Genomic DNA, 8,435 nt, shown 5'->3' with positions numbered 1-8,435 from the left:
TGAAACAGGAACTGCGCAATAGTCTTATACACCCACAGCCAAACCTAAACGTCTACGTCCGGTGGCAATTGTTCATACTTGTCAACATTGTCGAACAAGAACAAGGCATTACGCAAATATAAGGCGGGAAATCAATACATAAGGAACATTTACAGTGTTCCTTTATAAAAAAAATTCATGGATGCTTGATTTTTGGGATAGAAAGTGAGATACCACATCAACGGCAGAAAACCGTCGCCTGCTGTTGCCAGCGCTACCCGGCGGCATTTCCACTACATAGCCTCCACGTTCCCCTTCGAACGCTCGCGGGGTAGGGCAAAGGGGTTCTATGTATAACGCTGTAGTAGGGTGCCTCGATTCACGTGTGTCTCCGCCGTACGGCAGCGCTGGCATTGAGGCACCCGACTTGTACCAGTGGAACGCGGTAAATTTAAATGGACTTCAGCAAACCTCTAGCGTATTATATTGGGAGGAACGAGACGAGAGCGACACAGCATGAGAGGGGAGCGGGAAAGAGGAGGGAGGCATTTGCTTGGCAGAGGCGCCAGTCGACTTTCACCTTTCGTCGACATTTGTAATGAAAGGAGCGGGTACGCCGCCATTTTTTTTTTTTTGGGGGGGGGGTCAAGTGGGCGTAGTTGGGTAAAGAGCGGGATGGAAGAGGAGGTGGTGATCAGTCCGTCATCATTATGGCTCCTTGGAGATAGCGCGTTGTACCTTGGGAGGGGTAGCGCAGATCCCATCTCAGACTATCCATGCCAGGCCACTTTCAATTGAGAAAACGCTTGCATTTCTAAGAGAGCGTTTCGCCTGGAAGTAGCGCAGCTGTAACAACTCAGGCATGCCAAATGACATGTGTCGTAATCGTCGTGGTGTATTAAATGCGAAGTATTCGTATGGACACTCCACGAGAAAGCCAATCTGTGCTTCTGTAACGATTCATATGCCATACTTTCGCCGTCAAAGACAACGCTGTAAACAAAAACTCTGCCAACGTAGCAGGCAAACACCGATATTTAATTCCCTATCGTACCAGAGCCTGCACGAAAGGGATGCAGAACTGCTCGGCGTCTCTTTCGTTTCGCAACCAACCATACCAACTTCACAACCACAGCAACAGATCAACCATAGCAGCAGTAGCATAATGCTGCTCCCACAGCATGATGACGCGATATCGCCCGTTCCTGTCCCTATAACTGGTAGTCACGTGACAGGCGCGTGGGCATTACTGCTTGTGCCTCCATTCGAAGTAGTTCGGCCGGCTGGGAGCGATCCGTGCCCTGCAGAGTGGGCACGGCGGACCATCCAGCGGTCTGTGGATTTACAAGCCGTTCTTCTGCTTCGTGCAGGTTTGTAATTATTCCAGCACTATTCGGAGCGATTGCCGCGGTTTACTGGTCCTGCCGCGACCGCAGCAGCGTGCTCTCATTGCGTATTATGCATGTTGGGCATGCAAATTGCTCATGTGCAGTGATGCTGAGATGAACCCCAGACCTAGGACGCCCGAAGCCAGTGCCAGAAATTTATTGAATCAGTTACTTGCAGGCAAAACAAATAAATTATCGTCCGGTATTGCTGCTCTTAGGGCACAACAAGCCAGTGTTGACAGACTGATAACAGATTACGCTTTGTTGATTCAGAAAAACAAACCGCCCGCATTTATGCCATTGAGCGAACGATGTATTATCTGCAGGCAAAAGTGGTTGATTCAGACGATCGTAGCAGGCGCTCGAACCTGATTGCGTTTTGGCTGCCCGAGAAGCCAAAAGAAACCGATACTAAAGCTTAAAACAGAAAGTTCTCAGCGAGCTCTTTAACGAAAAACTTGGTGTTCCCTGCAGTTGTGTGGGAAGGATCCACCACCTCGGCAAACCGAGTGGATACACAAATCAAGTGGTCGTATTTTTTAGGCAGTACAATGAAAAGCAAGATGTTCTTCAGAATGCGCATAAACTTAAAAGAACTAAACTTTCTACACAAAACCACTACTCAAAATCCACCCTTCAGAAGAAAAAACTTTTCTGGTTAAACGCCAACAACGACAAGTTAATCGGTGAGAAAGTAACGTTATAAACTACAAGATTATTATTGTTGACAATGAACTATATACGCATGGGACGATTGCGCCAACAAACGAGTTTTTTTTTATTGAGAAAGTTTGCTCTGCAGCAGAAAACGGTGGGGCCGAGGGTTAAACTTCCCAAATCCTACCAGCGGCAAAACAAAGACAGGATTGACATAGGTATGGAATGAGCTACCTCAGGTGCGATAGAGAACGCCTGACATAACTCTTTCAAAGTGAAAGAGTTTCGACTTTTAAACAATAATTCCCCCAGTATTGCCAGCAAAAGTGAACATTTGGAGGCTGTTTTTCTGGGTCACGATCTACATGTTTCAGTGATTGCTGAAACCTGGTTGCGTGACGAGATTGATGATAGTGGTGTTTTTTACACCGACTACCAGGTTTTCCGGCGCGACAGATCAACTTGAGGATGCGGTATTGCTGTTTTAGGTAAACAGAATACTCACGCCTTTCTTTCTCGGCAAAATTGATGATCATAAGTGTATTACGTTCTAGCTTTATTATCGAGTACGACGCATTCTTTTTTTGCTGTTTATCGCCCCAATCCTCCCCCAAGACGCCTCATCTAATTTTTTGCCTGCCCTCTCTGAACACACGAGTACACCTAGGCATGATAAAATATTTCTAGGCGATCATTTTAACTTGCCGGTGTTGATCGGGAAGTTGGATTCCCAAACCCGTCTCTGGCACGCATGCAAAATTTTTATTTGATATCATGTTAAGCCACAGCTTGCAACAGGTTGTTACTCAGCCCAAGTGCGTTGAGGATTCATCGGGTTCTGTACTTGATCTTGTGCTCGTAATCCGGTCTTTATAAAGTTTTGTTAAAGTTTATCATGGATGGTCTGATCACAAAATGGTTTGTTTTTCTTGCTTGACTGAAGTTACCCATTGCGTCACTGTTGCCCAAGCTATATCTGTTAAAGATTACTCGCACGCAAGATTTGAAAGTATTATAGATTATCTGGAACTTTGTCTTGACCATTTTACTGGATGTGCTACTTGTGAACTGGGGTCTAAATTTCATCGATTGTGGGGTTTACCGCGCCGACGCAACGCAGGCGATGAGGCGCGCCGTAGTGGAGGGCTCCGGATTAATTTTGACCACCTTGGGATCTTTAACGTGCGCCGAAATCTCGTACACACGGGCATTTTTGCTTTTCGCCTCCATCAGAAAAGCGGCCGCCACAGCCGGGAATTGAACCTGCGACCTCGTGCTCAGCAGCGCAACGCCTTAGCGACTGAGCCACGGCGGCGGGTAACCGGGGTCTAAATTTAAAAAAAAGGGGAAAAAAGATGTCCCGTCTTGTCTATATAATTTTTTTTTCTACAGAAAAAGAAGCTCGGAGCTAAATCCCTGGCTTACACGAAAAATCTCGCACCCGGAAAGAAAATCAAACGATTAAAGAGAGAACCTGCATGAGTAGGGGCAATGCAAGCAACTCAGTCTGCTTTAACTTTTGCTGTGGGCTCTGCTAAATGACACTAATTTTACCATACTCTTCCAAATTTTATTACTAACTCCCCTGACAAATTTTGGAGCGTTATAAGCTAAAATGGCTGCGGCTTAGCTCAGCTAACATTGGATATGCAAAACAAAAGCTTGACTTAGTCTGTTTGAGTCTTCGTTTCGCTTGGTTAAACCTTTGATTTAGCTGTATTGCCGACCACGTCTCAAAACCGTTCGGTTCCGTGCAACGCTCTCAGAACGAGGCCGGGCGAACGCGGCGTTCATTCATGGCGAACGCACCGTTTCTCTTCGTCGGGCGCGAGACGAGTCACGTTGCCCGAAACGATCCAGCGCTGCATGCGTGGGAGGCTCAAGGGGAGAAAGGGAGGGGGGGTTGGCTGGCTCGGCCGCAGAGGCGTTACCAAACGCTGTTGGCGCCTGCGGGTGCCAACAGCGGGCCCGGAGAATCACGCGATGCGCTTCGAGGGGTGTGTCGCTGGGGGGGAGGGGGGGGGTGTCCCCGGTCAAAAGGTCATTTGCGCAACCTTTACGAAATCGCTGGACGAAAGCAGTACAGCTTTGCTTTAAAAGAAAACAATATTTAAGCCGCATGGTGCACGGCGGCACAGTTCTTCCAGAGGCAAGTTGCTACGACTTCATTGAATCAATGACCTATTCGGTATCTGCACAATATGGAAGCTAGTGTTAAAGCATCACCTCTTGTATTTTACTATGCCAAGCGCATCGCCCGCTTCCCAAAGTGAGTGAGTGGTATGCCTGCAGTGCCCACATGTCGTAAAGCGAAGCCCCGAGCTTAACCGGAAACACCCGACTGTAACTAAATTCAAGAGCGGCTTGTGCCTTGTTGCCAAGACAACCGATGTTTGAGATCGCCGAAGTGACGGCGCTCTCGCCTGCGTTAGAAAACTCAGACCCGCGGCTGAGTACGTTTTGCCAACGTTGCCACTTTGCACCACGCGTCGCCCCAAGATTAACCAGTCACGTGACCAAAGCACTGGAAAGGCTGGCAATTGGGGGAGAGTGGCCGGAGTAGAAGGGAAGGGCTTGGTTGGCCGCTCGGTGCTGATGCGTTTGGCATTGAAAAATACAGGAGGCGATGGTTAAAGTGATACCTCAGAGCAGCATGCCTCCGCAAATCGCGTTACATTGTGATTTTTTCCGTCATGCAGACACGTTGATTCGAAGGCCGCTAGGCAACGAAAGTGTTGGAATTAAAACGAATTTCGAATCAGCGTAAATGGCGGGAAAAAGTTGACATCAGGCTTCGATGCCCCGCAGCCACGGAATATCAAAGCGGCATAGATTCGTGCTTAATAAGCGTCTTCCAATACCCCTCTGCTGCTGTGTGCTTCTTATGCGGTTGTGTAACCCTGTGCTAAGCTTCACAGATCGCGCCCAGGCTTTAGAATAGGAACATAGATTTTTCGTGATTTACGAACCAAAGGCCTCTGCACTAAACTGTCCTGGTGCAAACTGCGGAGGCAGAATTGGGCACCGCCTACGTTTGTTCAGATAATTGTCACTGCCAGTGCCCAACGGTTGCCGTTGGACTGTCTACTGTTGCTACAACTCGCTGGCGCACTGAGGATTATCAACCAGATGGGGTTTTGTTGAGGCGAACAGACAAGTTTTACGTGTCAACACCGTATAGGCTCATGAGTCTCGCCTTGGACCTTCCCAAGTTTATCGCAGTCAACGCTCTAGACGTCAGAATAAGGGTCCGAATCCGGAAGTTCTCGTTCCCTGTGCCGAATATATAGGTGGATCTTTTGTCCTTTTCTGCTTTCTGCTTATGTCGCTTGCTGCCCGCACTGAAACCGTCCCTTCCATTGACGCTAGTCTCCAGCCCAGAAGAAGGTGGATGGGTCAGGTAGCGTGATCGGGAACGGATGCCGCGCTCCCGGTCCATCGAGGATTAGTCGCTCGCGAAGGAAGCAGGAAAGTCCGTATTCGATCATTAGCCATAGTCGAAGCAAGGGTTGTAACTGCGGCGCATGCGTCAGGATCGCCACGTTGAAGTCTGCATGCGGTTCCAGGGCGAGGGTCGGTCGGGTGTGCTGAAGTCTTTCACGTCCCACTTTTGACAGCATCTTAGAACGAATGCCAACCTGGCGCCAGGCACATGGTGAGAGCCTGGCACGGAGCAGGATAGCTGTATTGGGATCTCCTTAAATGTACACGTGAAGGCACAGTTAACAGGCCAGCAACGCCATCACTGGCCAGCAGGCGATCACTGGGAATCCTATCAGGCGGCAATCGTTGCAGTGTGGTGAGCGTTCTGCTGGCTGTTCACGACAAATCAATATTGAGCTCAGATATCCTTGAGCACGCATTGAGAGTTTATTTGCATGTTAAAATCGGGTTTAAACCTTTTTTAGGTTCGCCAATTTGCTTATCAATGTTATTGTAGTTTCATCCGAATTTTTTTCTTGCAAGACTGATGGCACAAAGATTAATGGCGCTAAGTCCCATCCTCAATTCGAACTCTATAAAAATAAAGGCTTTTGGGAGCTTTCAGCACATGCTCTATTTCCTTAGAGAGCAACTATTTATGTTGAACTTTGTTACTCAAGAGCCTGCATTGTAATCACGTATAAAAAAGTGTTTTTGCATACCTTGATGACGTATTGCTTATTGACATCATTAGATACGTTAGGCTGTGTGCTTGTGTTCTCGCTACTTAACTGAGATAGCTTAAACACCGCTATGCATTCTTCTCTCCTCTCTTTATTCTCCATGTTTTTAACGAAGTACAAAAGCAGCTCCATTGCTCTAGGTCTTCGGCAGTGCTCCGACAGGTGTGGGCAGCCTTGTTTAATCAGTTTCTTCAGGCACTGAGCACTCTTTTCAAGCGGACACTTTACACTATAGCTCTCGTTATCACAGCGAAGGCGCTTAATAGCCCGTCCTTCTTTTGCCTACGACAGGGTGTAGGCAAACATAATGCTATACGTAACAGCACGCTTTGTCATGACTGTGCGTGCTTAGTCAAGGGAGGTGGTCCGGCCTTTGTCGCACGCCGAGAATGACGTCTTCAGCGCTCAAAATACCAACTCCCCTCTTCAGCCTCAGTGGCACCTGGAAGGGCAAAGAGGAGCAAGGAACGACGTATTTTAATTTGCACACCCTCTCTAGGTAGCGGAACGGGTTCATAACTACCCCGTACCCAACACGAACATTTGCTCTGCGATGCACCTACGCAAACACTAAAACATTCAGGTATGTTACAGTTGGGAGTTTACGGAATGTGTACATGTCCAAAATAAAACTTGGAGGACGCTGTAGTTACGTCTTTACGAGCGGACCGCGGTATAGTCGAGGAGAAGCAGACGTAAAAAACGAAGTAAACATTCACAATCGAGGAGCACTGTGAATGGTGTAGTTAAACCTGCGTCCGTATGCTTGCGAATGAAAAAAAATTTCGAACCATGATTTCGATTGAACTGGGCTATTCCGGTAGTGTTGTATACTTGTGTTGACGAATTGAACTCACTTCCCGGTCTCACGTCTTCTCCCCTCCTCCCTCCTCACCATTCTGTCCTCTTGTCCATGTTTAAAGAGGCTTAACTCAGACAATCACGACGCCTGTGGGTTTCTTGCGAAATAGCACTACTACTATTAGCGCAGTAAGAAAAAAGGATTAGTCTGTTTAAGGTATGCAGTAGTGAGAATGCAGAAGCACGAGTGCAACGTGTGCCTCTTTTTTTGGTGTGCCCTCTCACTTATTCATGAATCCCATTCCCGTAGTGCACAGTAGCAGACCAGAACTACGCAATTTTAAAGGTATACCTAAAGGTTGCATAACTTATTGTTGCTTTCATTGAAAAATTACCCATTTCGTAGCTATCTCTCCACGTTTGTTCGACAGCGAGCCGGGGCCTCACTTAACGTGATCATCGCCTTTTTCCTGAAAGACTGCTCGTATTGGATTTCGCTTTCTTCGCAAAGATGGGAATCCGATCAGGAAGCACATTTTAACGCCATCTTTAGGTGGCGAAATCCAAGCAAAGTCGGCCGCCAATTCACGCACTTTATGGGCAGGGCTAGAGGCCGGAGACGGTTTTCTAAAAGGTGCTGCTGCACTAAAATTCTCTGGTTTTTCCCCTTGGCTGCTTCAGCTGAGCTATCTGCTGTATTGGTAAGCAGGTACGCCAGGCTGTCGCGTTCACCTGAATGCTGCGCATCTTGTAACAGCGGTTGTAGATAAAGCAAAACATTTCAACGAAATCGAAACTGAACGAAGCCAACCGTCTTGGCTGAGCAGCATTATTTTATAATGATTCCTATCTGAGTTTTGTGTCTTCAAAAAATGTGGTTGGTCCCTCTTTGATAGTATGCGGTGAGTGAAAGTGAAATGTGCCGCCACAGGAGCAGTGGAATGTTTATTGTGCATCTATATGAACTTGCACATCGCTATTTATATTTCATCGGTATGGCGCCGCTAGACACATCAACATTAGACACTGGATCACACGCGCAGGAGTACCGCGTAAATCCTGGTCAAACTACAGGCGCTCGCAGAGCGTGCGAACGAAACCGAACTGGTTGTAAGGGAATCGTTTGGTGAAGTCACGGTCCGCTGCAGCGAAAGGAGCATGATTTGCGGGTCGGCAGCTGTCTTGCGGGTGTGCTTGGAGACCGATGTCCTGCTGGCGGGTCGCTTCACCAAAGGTGCCACCACATCGGTCAAGCTCCGTGGCGTGTTGGGTAGACGGTTGAGTTGCGAGAAGCTCAGCTTGGGGAACGCGAGAGGCAGAGTTCGCAGCTTGGACTGTGAATCCGTGAACGCGTTCCACTTCCCTCTGGCGTGTTTCTCGTCGCACCAAAGCAGTAATGAGCGCGACAATCGCCAGTCGGCGTCGTTGACAGTTTTTCTTACGC

At 48.0% G+C, this 8,435-nt stretch overlaps 1 protein-coding gene across 1 annotated transcript in view; it reads right to left on the bottom strand.

The window, feature by feature from the left end:
• Nucleotides 1-6,261: 6,261 nt before the first annotated feature.
• The window catches only part of LOC144179204 (cytochrome P450 3A24-like), a 29,058-nt gene continuing 26,884 nt past the window's right edge, over nucleotides 6,262-8,435 (bottom strand). The window contains exon 14 of the mRNA XM_077707466.1: nucleotides 6,262-6,632. Within this exon, the coding sequence (XP_077563592.1) occupies nucleotides 6,543-6,632 (90 nt within the window). The 3' untranslated portion in view covers nucleotides 6,262-6,542. The remainder of the gene's footprint in view (nucleotides 6,633-8,435) is intronic.

This window comes from Haemaphysalis longicornis, unplaced genomic scaffold (assembly GCF_048455015.1).
Source record: "Haemaphysalis longicornis isolate Haplotype H1 unplaced genomic scaffold, Haemaphysalis longicornis Haplotype H1 scaffold_4, whole genome shotgun sequence".
NCBI classification, from domain to species: domain Eukaryota; kingdom Metazoa; phylum Arthropoda; class Arachnida; order Ixodida; family Ixodidae; genus Haemaphysalis; species Haemaphysalis longicornis.
This window is presented reverse-complemented; position numbering and strand designations above follow the sequence as displayed.